The following is a 20,105-nucleotide window of genomic DNA, read 5'->3' as shown; positions in this document are numbered from 1 at the left end:
ATATGGGATTCATTGTTACATATATATATTTGTACACAATATGAAACCCATTTGTTTTTGACCCATGACTCAAGATATAATATTCAGGCTTCTCTCAATATGTAGCTGATTTGAATTTTGTTCCTTTGTCCACATAATCTGAGAACTGAGAATCTCCCATGTTCCTATGGACTCTCAGAATTCGAAGACCTAGGACATAACTCTATTCAGGGGTCCTCATTTTTTTTTCTTTCAGTAAACAAATGGATGAAAAACTATTGTGACCTTGGAATTAGAAGTCTTGGGTTCTAATTCCAGTTCCCAAACTGCTCCTTTTGGCAGGTGACTAAATCTCTTTGAGCCTGAATTTCCTTATCTGTAAAAGGAGGATAAAAGTATGTATCTCACAAGATAAGTAAGGTCTTAGCAAGATCCAATAGAACTTTTTTTAAAAAACATTTATTTATTTGTTTTAGTTTTAGGTGGACACAATACCTTTACTCTACCTTTTTATGTGGTACTGAGTATCGAACCCAGTGCCATGCATGCTAGGCAAGCGCTCTAGCCACAACCCCAGCCCCCCAATAGAACTTCTGATATGATGAAAATGTTCTGTCTGCTCTGTCTAATATGGTAGCTCCTGGCCACATGTGGCTGTTAAATACTTTAAAATGTCCCTAGTGTGACTGGGGAGACAGTTTCAATTCATTTAATTTTAATTAATTAAAATTTGAATTTAAAGCCATATGTGGCTAATGACTACTGTATCGGACAGTACAGGTCTATACAAATGCTGGGCTATGCAAACTGTACAGAACAATCCAAATGTCCTTACCCAGGGAGACAGCTATGTTGGATCACCGCCTCCATCTGCTTTCTGGCATCTCATTTTGTCCCCATTAAGCACAGACTTAATGCTGTGCACACTGAGTGCATTGTTTTACTTTACATGACTAATAAAAGTAACTGTGGTAACATAGTTCATGTGTCTCTAGGGGGCCAGGGCACTGCTCCACAAACTCTGGGTTAATACCACTTTAAATTAGCTTTCCTGGTGACACATTGGTGCAGTTTGCCAGGCTCCCTTCTTTCTTGTCAGTGATTCCACACAAAGCTGGGGTGTGGTGCCTGTGTGCCCAGCCCATAAGGGCACTGGGTCAGGAATGGCCACAATCACCCTTTGCTGAGGGTGTTCTTCCTGTATCACTTCAGATGCTCACAATGACCAACACCTGCACGTAGATGTGAAAATAGGCACTCCTGAGACATGATAATGGTCACAGCTAAATTCCAATTTAAGCCAGGTCTATACTTTTCACACTATGCTGCACTGGGCCTTTTGTGTGAGAGTGTGGCCTTGCAGTCAGAGATACTGACAGCAGAGAGTGCTTCACATTCCCAGAAGGGTCATGGTACTGGGTCATGGTACAACCGTGGGGTGTTAGGTTCCAAAGTTAGTTCCCAAGACAAAAATCAGGTAAAGTCAAAATTTGAAAATCCCTTCAATTATTCTGAAACTAGTAAGACCATAGTGCTAGAAAAACAAAATCAAGAATTACCTTTGATTTTCGATCTTGATTCACGAGCTTCTCTACTTCCTTATTCACCTTTATTGGACACTATGTGCTCCAGGCTGGAAGAGGATAAGAAATTCTTGCTCTCTCTTTTTGTCAAGGGCATATAATTATGTAAGGGAAGTGGGCATCTGCTGTGGCCCTATTATATTTAGACTTACAGTGTAAAAATATAGTAACAATCGATCAATTAAATTAGAACTTTTTAAAAAGTATTCTGCTGAGTGGTGGGGTTCAAAACAAAAACAAAATTGGTGGGAGTGACTTGGCAATAGTCAGTGTGAAAGAGACAATCACAAGCTCTGTATTAACTAAGAGTGTGGCATGGTTGCTAAAATAGTAAACTTGAACCTTGGCAGTATATGTGAAAATATATTGTCTAGCCCAAGGAAATGAATAGATTATTATTTTCAGTTCCGCATTTTTTTTCAGATAAATATGGATAAAACACAGCAAAAAAAAATAGTGAAGAATTTGGAACGCCTTAAATTAGGAGCAGCTCAGGGAATTGGGGATGTTTGGCATAGAGAAGGGAATATTTTGAGGAGTAGCAATTGATTATAATGAAATATAGAGGAAATAATTCTGGGATTTTGAGTCAGGAAACCTAGGCTAACTTGTTAAAATGCCTTGGGTGGTAATTATCTCTCTTGACCTCAGTTTTTATTTTAAATATTTGAAGTACTACCATGTAGAAGCAAAGCTAGACTTAAAAAACAATTGCTGTAGAGGGTAAAATTGGGACCCAACATTAGAAATTACAGGGATGAAAAGTTAAAAACCACCACAACATAGGAAAGGTACTTACCGTTCCCAGTCAACAAAAGATTAATGTTCATAATATGTAATGATCTTCTGTAAATCAGTAAGAAGCAAAGCAAAACAAAACCCAGTAGAAAATGAACAAAAACGACAAATGGTCATTTTATTTCTAGAATATGAAACTGAAATGGTCAATAAACACGTGTTAAAAGATAAACTTTAAAATTTTAAGAGTTTGAACAGACAGTGATTCATGAATTGGGCAAGTGGTGGGTTCCATTAAGGAGTTGTGAGGGGAAAATTTTTACAAAACATTCACAGAAGCAAGACAAAGAAGAGATTTGATAGGTTAAAGTGGAAAGTCCCCAGTTAGAGGTTAGTTGGCAGTTTTAATTTGGCTAATTTTCTAGGTAGAGGTTGGTTGGCGGTTTCTAATTGGTTACACTTAAGTTCATTGTGCTGTTTCCACAGAGCTGGGTTTGGTTTGATTATGTAGGAACCCAGGGCACTGGAGCCATCTCAGTACAATGGACTTCCAACAAATTATTTTAATATACATTAAGCTAATTATTAAATTAAGACCACAATGAGATACTGTTTTATACCCTCTAGGTCACTGAAAATTAAGAAGTCTTGGTAAGTATACAGAGAATAGGAACTGTTGAATAGCATTAACTAATATAACCACTTTGGAAAACTAATTTTCATTATGTATAAAATTGAACATGCTCATATATTTAAACCAGCAGTTCCACTCCTGGGTTGTATTATTAAAGGAAATGTTACACACATGTCTTGGTAGAAATGCGTGGAATGTTTAAAAAACTGGAAACAAACATCCACTGCAGGAAAATGAAAAACAGATGGTGATTTACTTACCAGTGGAATGCTATATAGCTGTAAACAAAAGCAAAAGCAATGAAGGATAACATGCAAAACCACGGCTGAATCTTAAGAAATAAGGTTGGGCTGGGCATGGTGGTGCACTGAAGGCTGAGGCAGGAGGATTATGAGTTCAAAGCCAGCCTCAGCAATTTAGCAAGGCCCTAAGCAACTTAGTGAGACCCTGTCCCAAAATAAAATATAAAATGAGCTGGGGTTGTGGCTCAGAGGTTAATTGCCCCTATGTTCAGTTCCTGGTACAAAAAAAAAAAGTTGGATAAAAAAATAAAGTTGTAGATGCAATATATTGAGTGATACAATATTTTGAAGCTCAAGAACAAGACAAATTAATATATTGTTTAGGGACACATATTTTTGTGGTAAATCTAGTTTTTGAAGTGCAGGAATGATAAGTACAAAATTCAGGATATGTGTTACCTAGGATTGAGAGGTAGGGAGAAGCATAAAATTAGGTTAAAATGTATTAATTAATATTCAAATTACTAAATTAGGTCAGGGGTCCAGGAGGATTTGTTAAAATCATTATGCTTCACAATTTACATGCCATATATTCCTCCATTTATATATACACATATATACCAGAAGATACATCCTATTCCTTCATATATGCATGCATACACACATATATCAATGCATTGCATTTTAAATTGAAATTTGTTATAAGAAATTAAGTCTAGGGAAGGTTTTATTTTAATTTTTTTAAAAGTTTGTTAAAAATAGAAGAAAGAAGGAAAATGATCAGCTTTGGTGGGGTAGTGATCTCCAGTTCCTAGAAAAGTCCAAGTAGGAGTGGAAAAGTTTATATGTGGAACATGGTTGGGAGGATAGGTAGTGTGTGTGTGTGTGTGTGTGTGTGTGTGTTGTATGATGGTCCACTGTGAACAGCCTCTAAATTCTGTTCCAATTCTAACTCCATTCTACTCATATTTTTACATTTCTACATTATAATATATTTATACCTTGGTGTAGATGAAATTATGGGAAGAAAGTTGAGGGTTTTGTTTTTGTTTTGGCTCTAGGGATTGAACTCAGGAGCACTCAACCACTGAACCACATCCCCAGCCCTATTTTGTGTTTTATTTAGAGACAGGGTCTCACTGAGTTGTGAGGTTAGTGCCTCGCTTTTGCTAAGGCTGGCTTTGAGCCACTGCGCCCTGCTAGAATGTTGTTTTAAGCTGTATGTTAAATAAAGGGTTTAAGCTGTATATTATTGCTGCTAGTTTCCCTTTTTTATGCACATCAATATTTCCATTTTCACATTACTTTACTTACTTTAGTTATCTGTGGATTTGTGAATGTCCAAAGAAATTGACCAAGAGGATTATTGTTAAAGTTGACATTGCCGCTATAGTTGAATTTAATGTATTGCCTGGGTGTGGGGGGAGTGTATACTGCTATAATATAAAGTATTAATGTTTCTTAATGATGCAGATTTTTTTGAGGGGGCTGCTAAGACAATAATTTTTAAAAATATCAATAAAATGTTAATAAGTATTAATATGTTAATAATTTATGATGCTGTAGATACACTGCTTTACACATTAAGAAGACCTTACTTTAGAAAAATGGAAAATCAGGATGCCCTGGTCTGTATATCTGAAAGTGTTCCAGAACCGATCGTGGAATGGGTGTTCTGTGATTCGCAGGGTGAAAGGTATGAGATGTGAAAAGATAACTGCTATGATTATTAATTTTTGGTCTTTTTCTAATGTAGTTGACCTCGCAATGTATTAAAAATTGAATGTATCTCTATTTCAACAGAAAACTTTGACTCCTTAAATGTACAGAATGAATAGTACGGGCCTCACAGGGGTGAGGGGGGGGGGATTTTTTTTTTTTTTTTTTTGGTAAAGAGGGTTTTGAGGTCTGCTCACATCGACTGCAGGCTCCTCCCTGTCATCATACTCCATGAGTTATGGTATTGTTAAGTTATGGTATTGTTGATTCCTGGAGTATCTGGTTGGGGGGAAAAGATATTGGTTTTAAATACAGTCTCTTATAAGTAAGAAATTCTCTGTGACTAAATGTTTAATTTGTGGTCATTTTTTGTTCTGGAAACATAATTTAATATAATTGTTTAAAGATCAAGAATCTAAAGCCAGAGAACCTGGCTTTGAACCCTGGTTTGCCTGCTAACTGTGTAGCCTTGGACAAGTTATTTAACCTCTCTGGGCTTCATTTGAAGAAAGAGAATGTTAACAAGTATCATACAGAATTATGATGATGATTAAATGAGTTGATTACTCATGAAGCATATAGAACAGTTTCTGGCAGATACAAATACAGAGTCAATGTTTACTTTTCTTTTTCCATATGTGCCATCACTAAGCTCTCCGTAAGCAAGAATTCTTGAGGTTTGAACTAGTTGAAGCCTACTGAACCATTTTTTTTTTTTTTGAAAAATGGGAGAAAATAGAAAGAGGAAAAGAAAAAAAGCCAGGTTCCCAAATGATATGAATGTGATCTCAAATTTTAGAAGTACAAAAAAAGATTCTTGAAACATACATATATACATTATATACAGAGAAAAAAGATTGATAAGATACATATCAATATGATAACAGTTGTTATCTCAGAGTAATAGGATTGGATAACTTTATATTCTTTTCTTTGGGTTTTTCAGTATTATCCAACATTCATACAATGAACTGTTATTATTGTCTTGTAATTAAAAACAACTCAAGGAAGGCTACACAAAGAAAAGAGTAACTTGATTCTAGGGATGAAGAGAAGAGAGATGCTTCACAGATTCCAGAACCTTTATGTGCTTTGGGAAAAGCCTGGAATAGGGAAACGCTGTTAGGGAACCAAAGTCCACTTTGTGTTGAGGCCGGAGACAGTGTTGCTCTATGGACTACTGAGATGGGCTTGGCTTTGTGACACTTAGACTTTTTCCTTTTTTGTCTTCCTTTTTAGTTCTTCCTTTCCCTGTTTTTCAAAGGCAACCAAAAACGTTGCCAAGCAAAAGAAAATTTTAACTGTTTATGATGTAGTGTTATTCTAACAAATTGAGATAATGAGTAACCAGCTAGTTTCCTTAGGAACCCTTAACTGAAGCGATAAATTTGTGTTTACCTGTTTTTTGTTTGTTTGTTTGTTTGTTTTTGGTATGGGGGATTGAACTCAGAAACGCTGAACTACATCCTCAGCCCTATTGTGTATTTTATTTAGAGACAGAGTCTCACTGAGTTGCTTAGCACCTCGTTTTTCTGAGGCTGGTTTCAAACTCAAGATCCTCCTGCCTCAGCCTCCTGAGCAGCTGGGATTACAGGTGTATACCACTGAGCCCAGTTTGTTTACTTTTTGATCTGCTCTTTGTTTTTTTTTAATTTTTGCTTTTTTTTTTTTAATATTTATTGTTTTTAGTTCGGGGCGGACACAACATCTTTGTTTGTATGTGGTGCTGAGGATCGAACCCCGGCCGCACGCATGCCAGGCGAGCGCGCTACCACTTGAGCCACATCCCCAGCCTCGATGCTGAATTTTTAATAAGAACTGTTGGTAATTTTTGTGCTGTCCAGTACAGTAGCCACTAGCCACATATGGCTAGTCTAAATTAGGATGTGCCACAGCTCTAAAATACACAACAAAATTTGAAGACTTTTTGTATGAAAAATAAGAATGTAAACTACCTCATTAATTAATTTTATATTAATTACATGTAAAGATGATGATATTTTGTATATATGAAGTTAAACAAAATCAGTTTTCAGTTTAATTTTACCTGCTTCATTTTACTTTCTTTACATAGCTAAGAATTTAAAGTTGGCATATGTGTCTTGCTTTCATGGCTCACTTATTTTATTGGAGAAAGTTCTTTTCACCTTGATTCTTCTAAGTATTTGTGTCATGGTTATTGTGCTTTTATTTATTTCTCAAATGATTTGTAACCAGTCTCTGGTCTTTGTTCAGATTTTTTTGTGTGTGATGTTGAGGATTGAACCCAGGGTCTTGCACATGGTAGCCAACCCCTCTGCTACTGAGCTATATATAAAAACCCTGTTTGGATTTTTAGAAAGAGTTGCAAATCTGAGTTTTCAAAGAAACTTTTATCTTGTTTTGCCCAAACTCTTAATATTCAAAGGATTCACTGTCAAGGTAATTAAAAATGCTACCTTTGACCTGGGAGCTGACAAATATGCATTCCCCCAGCTCAGGGTTTCTCAACAGCAGCCAGATAGTTCTTTATTTTAGAGGACACTATCCTGTGCATTATAGGATACTTACCAACATCTCTGGCCTCCACCCACTGGATGCCAGCAGCATATCTCCCTTCTCCTGGTAGTGATGACGAAATATCACTCCAGATATTACCATATGTCCCCTGGTAGGAAAAATTGCCTTTGATTGAGGAGCACTGTCTTCTAGGGATCTCCCTATCATCATGAACTCTTATTGACACCAGCACAATTATACAAGTAGCAGGTCAGAGATTCGACTCCACTCTACCCCAGTTGAGTAGATTACCAATTGCCCAATGTTCAGAAAGTTTATCAGTGTATTACTGTCCCTTCCCTTCTTTGTATTATGTGAATGCATTATCTAACAAAATGTTAGATAAGCTTCTAGCATTATGGAATTAGATTGTGAATCCCATTCAAAGAAATAAAGATCAATTCAATTTAGTTCAACAAATGTCAGTGTAATATCTTCTTGTTGGGTTTGATACTATTAGGAGCATCAAATTTATACAAGAGTGAATAAGGTAATATCTTTCTCCCTCTCCTCTCAAATTACACAGATTGCTGCTGTGCTAGTGACATCTTGCATAGCCTTTGAGATTTTACATAATTGTGGGTGAATCTTGTGGGCTGGTTAATGATTTCATGCGATGGCCACAATTTCCACCCCTGAACCCTAGTAGTTTTCCTACAGAGGTGCCAAATTAATGAATTGAGCAGATCCTGACTCCCATGGTGTTCCATATCTTTGTCATTCCTAATTATCTGCTAGCAGAGTTACTTCTTTGTCTATTGAATCTCACCTCTTGGATTATAATCTCCATAAGGATAGGTGCTCTGCCATTTCTCTATCTCTGTACAATGCCTTCTTCAGTAAATGTGTGTCTAGTAAATGAATGAATTCATCATCGTCCTTGGAAAGCAGCTCAAAGTACACAATCTGGGACAAAGATGAGTCAATGGCATCTTCTTTGTACTACAGGGACCACAAGTGGCACTGACCACAACACTCAGTCTTTCTTTGATTTAAAAATTCTCAAAGAGGCTACAATGTTTTTTAGTGCTCTGGAGGTGCCAGATAATATGGGCCACTGAATACCCAAGGCAAAGGAAAGATGCTCAAAATGACTGAACAAAATCTGAACAATGGAAAATTTGAGCACGTCTCTGAGCGTTCTGGGTGTCTTTTCCTCTCCACATCATGGTCTAAATTGAGATTGAGTTATTTTCATCTTTTGATGATAAAAAGTTTCACATTTACTAATTAGCCAAAAGAACAGTGCCTTGAGCATCCTTAACCCAATTTAATGGAATTGAACGTGGATGGTGAAGTGTCCTGTTTTAATCGTGTTGCAAGAGATGATTTTATTGGCAAAGAGACATGAGTTTTTAAAATCTGTAACTGAAAGCCCAAGTAACAACATGACTCCTGCAGAAGGTTTGGTGTGGTCGTGGCGTGTGTGCCAGAAGTCCGTCAGCTTCCCCACCTTCACAGCTTCATTTCTCCAATTTACTTCCTCAAATATTGCCCCCAGCGCTCAGTAGGGCTTGCTTTTGTGTGTCTGCATTTGATGAAATTGTAATTTTCCAGCTGTCCTGGCATCCTGGTCTTGACAAAAGCATCCAGGATATTTCACCTGTTGTTTGGCATAACCTCCTACCTATAACCTTCATCATAAACACCAAATCTATGTTAGTTTATTCCAGTTTCTTGGTTAAAAAAGAAAAACTTATATTAGATCATTATAATTATATAGGAATCTCTTCTGAAAGACTCTTCTTTAGCCTGGCCCAAGTCTTGAGTTTTCCTTGTCCCTGAAATATCTCATCTTTCTGCTCTGTGAATCTCAGTTCTGCCTACCCCTCCTACCCCCATCCCAGGCAACAACTGCAGTGTGACAACTTCTAGGTAAACAGCAGGCTGACGGTCATGTGGGTTCTGGATGATGAACCAGGGCCTGCTCTAGAGAAGCAAGGGCAAACTGAAAAGCAGGCTCTCAAAAACAGTGAATGGTATGTCCCTGCAGAGGCTGAGAGAACCTGTGGAAGAATGTTTTAAATATTTTTGGTACAGGAGGTGAGCCTGAATGTGTACAGGGAGAAGATGTTTGGGCCTAGTCAAGTACCAAGCGCTCCCAACTAAGTCCTGTTCCCTTTTACTTCTGCTCTTTGTCACTGTGAGCCTGGGTCCCTTTTTCCCCAAAGACCCCACTCAGTTTTAAGTTCTCAGTCACATCCTATGAAGCCACTTATTAAAACTGAAAGGTACTTTGAACTTTTACCTCATGCCAGACAATGTGCAGAGTATATGGGTTACCTTATTTAATCCTAATTGTCCCATTTTTGAAAAGATGGAAACTGAGGCTGTTACCTACCCAGTCATATAAGGCAAAATCACTACCATTCACTGACTCTTGTTTTGTGAGATTGCCTTTAATAAAGTAGAAATACCAGCCATGATTCTATCTCCAGAGATAATATATTTTTTTACTTTTTCTATGTAACCATCATGGTAGAAGTGTAAAGTATAGATTTTTGTACAAACATGAAATCATGTCATTTGTAATATGATTTTTCATATTTAAAAATATCATAAGTATTTTATGTTAATAGTTGTATTATTATGCTACATCATTGTTTTCAATGGCTGCATAGTATTTTACATCTTAGAAATTTTTAAACTACTCCTGTTTATGGGCATTGACTTTAGGTTTTTTCTCCCCTTACATCTTCCTTTTATTTTAATGTGGTTTGCACACTTACTGTACATCCTAGAGTAAAACTTCTCACTGCCTTTTTTCTCCCCTCTCCCGTACTGGGCATTGATACCCAGGGCCTGGCACACGTTAGGTAAGCACTTTATACAACTGAGTTACATCAGCTCTTACATTTATTTTTTATTCAAAATGATTACTAGGTATAACGAGCCACACATACAAAAAGTGCTTTTTTGAAAATTTCTCTTCCAATGAGCAAATGAGATAAATACTATTTTAATCTTTCATTTTACAGATGAGGAAACTGAGTTGCCTAAGTTCACAGCACCAGGTAATAGCAGTGTTGGGATTCCAGCAGAAATAGTGAGCTCTGATGTCTGTGGTTTTAGTCATTTCTCTATAAGGCCTCTTGACACAAACTCATTTCAAAAATGTGAGGCTCTCAAACCCAGTGTATAAGAAAACAGAAATACTCTGGACCTGGGGACGTGTGTAGGTTGGTGATAGAATATTTGCCTAGTGTGTACAAGGCTCTGGGTTTCACCCCCAGCACTGCAAAAAAGAAAAAAAAAAAAGGAAGAAAGATAGAAAAAACAGAGATACATATATGTTCTTTGGTTATTGAGAAAATAAAAGTGTTTTTAACCTGCATGGGATGTGCCATCTTTTGCTATCGAATCTTTAATGGTTGTACACCAGGCTTGTGGGCATCTCTGAATTGAAATTTAAAATGAGCATGGTATTGTACAGAGAGCTATGAAATCATCAGCACCCCCCGACACCCCCACCGTCTTCATCTATCTCAGAACAGAAATTTGAACAGAGCAGATCTTACTACAGCCAAGCTGGGGGAACTCTGGCCAGGCTGTGTTCAGGCCTTCCACTCTGTAGCCTGAGGTTAGATGAGGTCTCCAGGCTTCCTGATCCACCGTCTTTCCTTATCCATCATCTTTCTGTGTTGTGGAAAGCCACCTTCAATCTTGTCACCCCTTCCTTCTGCACTTTCACAAGCTCTCAACTTCACCAATACATTCTTTATTAGTTAATCTCTGTCCTCTGGTTTGACTTTGACTCTTGCTCGTTAAATAAATCTTTTTTTTTTTTAACCCAATAGTAAAATTATTCTCTGAAGCTCCTAGAAAGAGCTTGTCATTTCTCAATTCCTCCCCTCTGGGCACTAAGTAGAAAATAAAATGACCTAAATCTGATGACAGAAGAGAAAACCTTTTCATAGTTGTATTAAGCATACATCTTATTAGTCTCCAAGGTATTGTTTCACTGTGAACTCAAATTTCCTGATCTCCTGTCCATGCAAGACAGGCCATTTTTAGAAAAACCCTCGGGGGAGGAGGAAGCTTTGGCTCTCCCAGACATCTAATTGGTTATTCCCCTTGGAATTCCCAGGTTCAGCCACACAGGTGTTGCTAGGGTTGGCTGTTAGAAAGGAGAGGGAAAGAGCAGTTTCAAACAACCCAGAGATTCAGTTTTGTGTTCCCGTTATTTACATGATTATTTACATGGAAACGGTTCAAAAGAGTGAAAACATTTCAGGTGCTATCTCTGTGCAAACCACACTCCATGAAAACAACACAAAAGACTGAGGAGAAAAATGTTCACAAAACTTTTCGCTTTGGTCCTCTTAATGATAAATAGTTGGATTGGTCATTGCTCTTTCTGCCAATTGACTCTTTCTGTGGCATGGTCCTTGGCTAGCCACATGGAGTTCTCTTTTTCTCTTTTCCATCCTTCTTCTTCCCTATCTCTATCCCTTCCTTCCTTTCGTTTTAAAAATCTCCTTTCTCCTTCCTTTTCAAGGTCTTTAGCCATTGCTCTGAGAGAATTACATTTTCCCTTTTAGAAGCTCATATCTTTTCTTGGACTATTGAAACGCTGCCTTCCTGAAGTTTAGGAATCACATGGTACCTAGATTTCCTCTTCTCCCCCGTAGGCTTCATGTGACTTTCCCGCCAATCTTTCTATCACTTCCACTTCACCCTTTCTTCCTTGTGGTCCAGTAGTAGGTCAGAGCTGGGCACAGTGGTACACGCTTGTAATCCCAGAGACTCAGGGGGCTGAGGCAGGAGGATCACAAGTTCCAAGCCAACTTGGGCAACTTAGTGAGACCCTATCTCAAAATAAAAAGGGTTCGGAATGTAGATCAGTGGTAGAATGCCCCTGGGTTCAATCCCTAGTACCAAAGGGAAGGAAAGAAGGAAAGAAGGAAAGAAAGAAAGAAAGAAAGAAAAAGAGAGAAAGAAGAGGAAAGAAAGAGAGAGAGAAAGAGAAAAGGTCAGGTCAAGAAACATTTTTTATGCACTGGTCTTCTTGTTAACAAAGCATCTAAAAACTTGTCAAGTGCTCATCAATTGCAGGAAACTTTTGATGGGGAAATGAATCCTTTCATCACTAGACAGAGTTGTTATTCCACTCAGGAGTTAAGGGCACCCAACATCAGTGTCAGATCAGCATGGGCTCAAAAGCTGTCACTAACCAGATAGCTGTATGTTTCGAATCATAGGGATCAACTGGGATTCTATTCTTGCCTCCTTTTTCTTCATCCAGTTCAGGACCTGCCATTTTTTTTTTCCTGGTGCCTCTTGGGTTTGCTCTTCTTTCCCATCTTCCCTACCTTAGATGACATTTAGTCTGTCATGTTCCGAAACCCCAAATCTGAACTTTTACTTCTCCTATTGTAGAACTTCCCACACTCTACCATAACTGCTTCTTTTCTTGTTTGCTTTTACCACCAAACTGTAAAATACTGAGAACAGAAACCCATTTTTTTTTCAAACATCTTGTTGTATCCTTAATTCCTTCCACAAAATAGGGTCCACCACTGACCGTTGAATGAATAAATTCCTAGATTTTTACTACTACCTCCAGACTTTCCTCCAGTGAACCCTTCCTCCTGCCGTCAAAGGAATCTAAAATACTGTTCGTGATATTCACCTTCTCCTCATGGATCCCAAACGCCTTCCTCCTGTTTTCTCCATCAAGTCTACATTAGGCTTCTGTTTCAAGGTCCCCAATCAGTTGGCCCCATTCCATCCACTTTGCCCTCATCTCTCCGACAGCCCAGCATATCCCCTGCTGCCGTCAAGAGTCTCCTGTTCCCCTTACGTGTAGCCCTGTGAGTTCCTGTCTCCGGCCTTCAGTCACAGCCTCGCCTCCTTCTTAGACCTCTTTTTCTTATCCTCTTATCTAAACCAGCTCATCTGGCGGTGGGGGTGCCCCTCAAGCCCTGCTTCTGTGAAGCCCACTGAACTTCTCTCATTACACTGACCTCTACTCCATTGATTGTCTACATATCTTCAGTTTAATGCTTTAACTGTTCCACGTATGTAGGTTTTTACCCACTTTCTATTTTTAGGATAGGAGTTGAAATAATTTGGATCTTAAATGTCCCCAAAGGCCCGTGTGTTGGAATCTTGTTTCCTGGAGTGGTGCCACTTGAAGAGGTAGGGCCCAGTGGGAGGTCTTCTGGTCACTGGGAGTGTGCCCTTGAAGGGGATACTGGGATCCCTGCTCCTTTCTCCTCTTTTCTTTCACTTCTTAGCCAACAGATAAGTGGTTTTGGTACACTATACACTCCTGCCATTATGTGCTGCCTTGCCACAGGCCCAAGAGCAAGAAGGCCAACCATTCAAGGACTGGGACCTACAAGCCTATGAACCAAAATAAACCTTCTCTCTTTATAAGTTGACTTATCTCAAGTATTTGTTATAGTGATGGGAAACTGACTAAACACAAGATCTATATTTTGAGGTCTTTTGCATCCTACACAGCTCCTCGATTCAGGCTGTCTTCCATTGCAGATCTTCTTGCTCACCTTTTCGTCCTGTCCATTCTGTACATGGTCTTTTTTTTTAAACTTCAAGTTATCTTTGGTCTAATTAATATCTTTTTAAAGGCCTTAATATTTCCTATTCCTTGTTAAGGGAATTTATTTGTCTGTTTCTCTAGTTTTGTTACAGTGGATGCATGAAACCATATTTAATAGACTATAGCCTTCCTGTTCTCATACACTGTCCAACATCCCCCATGATAACCTCCAACAGCACACAGTACTAGTAGACATGGCAAATAAGCCCCAATATCAAGTTAGGCATGACAAAAGGTAGTGAATGCTTAATGAGCATTCCAAGTAGGTATTAGAGGCTATGGAAGCCATCAAATACTTCTGTATAAAGTCAGTGAATCTGAGTCCTCAACACTGTAATTGCTGTGTAAATCAAGGGCTGGTCATGGGTTCTGCCTTGGATCATCATCAGCAAATCAATCATTTCAGGAAGCAGGAAAACTCATCCCCCTGCAGAGGTCTTTCTTTGGGGGTAGTCAGACTGTCCAGAATGTATAGAACAATAGGGACAGTTGTTTCTCTGAAGACCCCCCAGCCAGCCCTAACCCTTATTGGGCATATGAACTACATGGAGATCATCTTAAAATATAGATTTTGAGTTCCTAAGTTTAGGGTGAGTTCCGAATTTTGCATTTCTATAAAGTTCCTAGATGATTCTGTATGCTGAGGCTGAGATTACCTGTCTATGGACCATCCTTTGAGTAGCAAGGGTCTAGAATACAGATACCTCCTTGTCCAGGAAACTTGGGAATAGCCTTGCAGAAGACTCTTCCCATGCATACCATCTTTCACTGTAGCATCTACTGTAAGAATAAGGCTAAATCTATATTTAATTCTTTCTCAAACAGCATATCTAAGTTTTGCAACCATAAACACCAACCAGGAGAATATATATTCCACGCAGAAAATGATGATGCTCAGTTCACCAAAATGTTTACGCTGAATATAAGAAGTAAGTTTATATTGCCAAGAATTTTATTTTTGTGTTCTCACTATTTTATTCACTAATAATATTAATCAGAAAGATCCAGGTCATGGCTTAAAAGGGATACTATAGAACTGTTTTTGAATGATGAAGTATTTTGGAATTTTACTCTCTTATTTACTGGTTTTGGTTACCAGTAGCTAAAAGATTTACTTAGAAAGGTTACTTAGAAAGGTTACTTAGAAACTAAAAGATTTATTCCATATCCTTTCTGCATGTGCTTTTAGTGTTTGACTTTTTTTTTTTTTTTTTGTACCAGGGATTGAACCCAGGGGTGCTTAACCACTGAGCTTATATCCTCAGCACTTTTAAAATATTTTATTTACAGAAAGGGTCTCACTGAGTTGCTTAGCTTCTCTAAGTTGCTGAGGCTGATTTTGAATTTGCAATCCTCCTGCCTGAGCCTCTTGAGCCACTGGGATTACAGATGTGCACCTGACTAGTGTTGTGACTTTGTTGACTTTTTACTACTTTGAAAGGTCATATTAAGGAAAAGACAAATCATTATTTTGAAGACAAATCATTTATTTGTTTTAATAATCTTCATTTTAATAATCTTCATTTCTTTGGTCTATAAGAAGATAAAAGTAAAGTGAAAGAAAAAGAAAATAAAAGATGCAAGAGTACATTTCACTAGACTTTTTTCAGATGTTCTTCTGAAACTAAGAATGATTTAGAGGTGTGCAGATAGATAGAGGAGAGCCGAAAAGGTAGAAATCGGTGCTCAGCAGAGAGGCCTTGGGCCTGTCTGTCAGAATGGCAGGGTATGTGGGGGTGGAGGTGGGGATGGGGGGAATTCTTGAGGTATCCTGAATGAGAAACCTCCCAGAAGCGCAACTGCAGTGGAGTAATGAGCCATTTCTGGAAAGTACCATACTCCATAAGCTTATTTTACTTGTCATTCTCTACAGGGAAACCTCAAGTGCTAGCTGAAACATCAGCTAGTCAGGCGTCTTGCTCTTCGGATGGATATCCATTACCCTCTTGGACGTGGAAGAAGTGTTTGGACAAGTCTCCCAAGTAATGAGAACCTTGACATCTCTTTTCATGGAAGAACCTAAAACTCTGACATCTTGGCTCTTTTTTCAAGGATACAACTTCAGAAGAAATACTGACATATTTTAAATGCTTACTTTCATAGTTCTCCATGGCCATAGATTGTTTCTGATAACTTATAATAGATAAATCACTTTTAGAACTTGCTGCAGAAACCCCGACTTCCACTCTTACAACACAGTCATGCCTGTCTTAACTTCTCTGTCTGCCATTTCTTTTCAGCTGCACTGAAGAAATCACAGAAGGAATTTGGAATAAAAAGGCTAACAGGAAAGTGTTTGGACAGTGGATATCCAGCAGTACCCTAAACATGAGTGAGGCTGTAAAAGGGTTCCTGGTCAAGTGCTGTGCGTACAATTCCATGGGCACATCTTGTGAAACAATCCTTTTAAACTCACCAGGTATGGGAATGGTTGCTATTGTGATATCCCACCACCTGGAATTCCCCATTAGAAGTTAGTCCCAGTGGCTGACTTTTACTGGGGGAATTTTACAAGAGAGCACAGGTTCAGTGTGTGAGTAAAGAAGGCTTTTTGAGTCAGGCAGGAATCCCCACTGACATTCACTGTGCTGTTTTGCATTTCGGGGCAAAGTTCTACCTACATTATTATGACTCAAAAGTTAAAGTGATGTAGAGAACCATAAACTCCCCATATGATGCATGTTTACCAAAAGATCCAACTGTAGCAAAGCAGTTTAAGTAATTTGGGGTCTCTTTAATTTTCTCTTTTATTAATCTCCTTATTTACCTTTAGCCTGCTGTTTTGTGATTTTTGTTTTTTAGAGCTCTCCAAAATGAAACACTACTAGTTTAGAATCACCAGCATCACAGAACCAAGTTCTCCCCATTCATGTGATATGTTCACAGAAGGAACGCAGACCTAATTTGTTTTTTTTTTTTTTAATTTGACTTGCACATTCTGTGGGATACAACCCTAGTAAATGATTTTTTAAAAATCAGCTCAGAATCACTTAGGATTTTCTAGGAAGGAAACTTATCCTTTATAGGAAGATCGTCTGATTTTCTCTGGGGAGGAGAGTATTCACAGAGTGTTTGCAAGGACTGAAAATAGTGGTTACTCAAACAGGATGTGAGAGATTATAATGAGCAGTCTACTATTTATAGTAGCAAACAGGAATTCTGTTTCATTGCTTAGTGACACTCCTCTGTTGCAGGCCCCTTCCCCTTCATCCAGGACAACATCTCATTCTATGCAACGATTGGGCTTTGTCTCCCCTTCATTGTCGTTCTAACCATATTAATTTGTCACAAGTACAAAAAGGTAAAAGAAGGGGTAACAATTCATTATTGTTTCCCATATCTGCAGAACTTTGGATTGCTCACTGACTCATTATTTCGTCTCTGAAGCAATTTAGGTATGAAAGCCAGCTGCAAATGGTACAGGTGACCGGCTCATTGGACAATGAGTATTTCTACATTGATTTCAGAGAATATGAGTATGACCTCAAATGGGAGTTTCCAAGAGAAAACTTAGAGTTTGGTAAGAATTGAATGTTCCAGAGACTTCTATAGCATTTCCTTTTCTTCGGAAAACCTTTCAAATGAACTGACTTCCAGTGTATCTTTGCAGGGAAGGTACTAGGATCGGGTGCTTTTGGGAAAGTGATGAATGCCACAGCTTATGGAATTAGTAAAACAGGAGTCTCAATCCAAGTTGCAGTCAAAATGCTGAAAGGTACGGTATGTGCAGTGGAAGGGGATCAACAAAGATGCACAAAGGTGGGAGCCAGTTTCCCACTCACCCCTTCTCCTCTTTTCTATCATTTTTATAGTTCGCCATGCATCAGGGTTAAAAAGGAGTGGGTGGTTGTTAGGATCAACCATGCTATAAATATAAAATACAAGTCACGAATGCAAAGCTCTACTTCTTCTTCCTCTTCTCTCTTTGTTTAGTTTTTATTGGGTTCAGTATTTGGGGATACAGTCACTGCAGGCAGAAGTTGTTTTTTCCATTTTGACAGATTCTGGGTAGAAGAGCAAACTGGGGCCCTCTGTCTCTTCACTTCCCATTCATTGCTCCTTCCAGTCCAATCTGGCCTCCACCCCTCTCTCCTCTTACCACTCCTCACTCAGCAGAAGTCTCCCCAGCTGGCTCTCTTGCTAAGATGGACAGTGACCTCTGAAGGGGTAAAGGGAAAGAGCTCTCCGCCACCTTCTGAAGGTTCACTGAAATAACCAGATTAACAGGAGGAAAAGGCACACAAACTTATCAATGCACATGGGGAAATCTCACTACAGCAAGCTTAACAAAGCACACACCTCCAAGAAAGGCCAGGTGGTTGAAGCTTATATGCTATTCTGAGTGAGAGAAAGGAATAGAAGCTTGGATTTCCTGGAGTACAGTGAAGACAAGTTATAGGAGACGGGAAGGAAGAAATGTGTGTGTGTGTGTGTGTGTGTGTGTGTGTGTGTGTCTGTCTGTCTGCCTGCCTGTCTGTCTTATGGACATAAAGCCTCTTAGGTTACAGTCCTCAGGACAATACATCAAACTCTCTCTGGGTAGGTTGCCCTGAGCATGGAGACTTTTAGTCTTGTCTTTCCTGAGAGGTAATCTTTCCTGGCTAAGGAGATTTCATAGGAATTACATTCCTTCTTGGAAGAGAACTTCTCTCAGTTAGGTAAGGGGATTTCAAAAGGCCATTCTCTGCATTGTGGGAGAAGAAGAGGATTAAGAGGCAGCTCCGTGAGGGAGGGAGGCATGAATGTGCAGGGAGACCTTGAAGCTGCTCCTTCAGCCCCAAGTTGCCACTCTTTGGGGTTCAAGTTAGTGTTCTCTGAGCCTCAACACCTCCAAACAACTAAGTCCAATGGGCCTTTAAGTCTTCATGTCTTCAACATACATTGTCATATTATTGACCATCTGTCCACTTCAAAATGCTTTCTTCCTTGGCTTCTTGGTTGCTATCTTCTTCTGGATTTCCTCTTGCTCCTCTGACTCAGTGCTTTTTTGGCTCAGCTTCTTCCACCCAGCTTTTGATGCAGAGTGGCTTGCTCCTGGTCCCCCTCCCATTCCACCCCACATGTTCACTGGTGCTGATCTCCACCACACCCCTAGCCTCCCATCTCTCTTCTGAGCTTTAGGCTCCTGTGTCCAAATGCTCAGATGTCTCAAAAGCCCCTCTAACCCAACTGGTCCCCCTCTATCCCAACTGAATCCTCCAACCCTGGCCCTCCATCAATACTCCTTCCTCTTACTGATTAGTATTGGGTGCCAGAGGAGCCACATTCCACAGGATTGGACACACCACAACCAGGACCCAGCCTGAAACTGTCTTCTAACACCCCAGATTGATTCCTATCAGGTTTCCTGCTTACTGTCTATTGGATCCATCTTCTCTCTATTTCCACTCTAGTCTGATTCTGTCCCTCCTGAACAGTGACAACAACCTCTATCTACTCTTACCTCCTTTTGGATTCTCTATGCTGAAGTCCAAGTGATGGACGCTCAAGGAGATCATATCATTTTCATGCCTAACATTTCTAGTGGCTTTCAGTTGTTCTCAAAATGATCCACACAGCCTTGAGGAATGTGTTCACTGCTCAGCCTCTCCACCTCTGGCTCTCAGCCCACCAGCAGGCGGACCTTCTTTCATTCTTCACAGCACCACACTCTCTCCCACCTCAGGGCCTTCACACAGGCAGATCCTTCCGCTTGCCCTTCACCTTGCTCTTAGGTACCTCCAACTCCCCGTTCACTCTCAACTTAAACCACTCCCTCGGGGAAGCCTATTTCACAACACAGACAAGATCAAGTCCCCTGAGGCTGGGGGTGTAGTTCAGTGGTAGAGCACTGGTTGGCATGCATGAAGCCCTGGGCTCAATCTCCAGCACTGCCTCCCCCCCCCCCCGCCCCCGCCAAAATCAAGTCCCTTGCAATATGTTACCTGAGCTCTCTGTAGACTTTTCTCATAGAATGTATTACAATTGTGATAATATTTTTAATTATTCAGTTATGGTCCTATCTGCCACATTAGTCCATCAGCCTCACGAAGGCGTCTGTTTGGCTCTTCTTTTTTGACCTTTGCACTTCTGTCACCTCAATCTGCAGTATTCTTCACCCCCCCCCC

General features: G+C 39.4%; 1 protein-coding gene across 1 annotated transcript in view; it reads left to right on the top strand.

Annotated features, from left to right (window-relative positions):
• Flt3 (fms related receptor tyrosine kinase 3) overlaps positions 1-20,105 on the top strand; it is a 78,237-nt gene that overhangs the window by 31,825 nt on the left and 26,307 nt on the right. The window contains exons 5-11 of the mRNA XM_048801001.1: positions 4,743-4,882; positions 14,681-14,927; positions 15,872-15,980; positions 16,239-16,417; positions 17,193-17,299; positions 17,386-17,518; positions 17,609-17,713. Of these exons, the coding sequence (XP_048656958.1) occupies positions 4,743-4,882; positions 14,681-14,927; positions 15,872-15,980; positions 16,239-16,417; positions 17,193-17,299; positions 17,386-17,518; positions 17,609-17,713 (1,020 nt within the window). The remainder of the gene's footprint in view (positions 1-4,742; positions 4,883-14,680; positions 14,928-15,871; positions 15,981-16,238; positions 16,418-17,192; positions 17,300-17,385; positions 17,519-17,608; positions 17,714-20,105) is intronic.

The sequence above is a fragment of the Marmota marmota genome, unplaced genomic scaffold (assembly GCF_001458135.2).
Source record: "Marmota marmota marmota unplaced genomic scaffold, marMar, whole genome shotgun sequence".
NCBI lineage: Eukaryota > Metazoa > Chordata > Mammalia > Rodentia > Sciuridae > Marmota > Marmota marmota.
The sequence above is the reverse complement of the archived record's forward strand: the minus strand, read 5'-3'. Positions and strand labels throughout refer to the sequence as shown.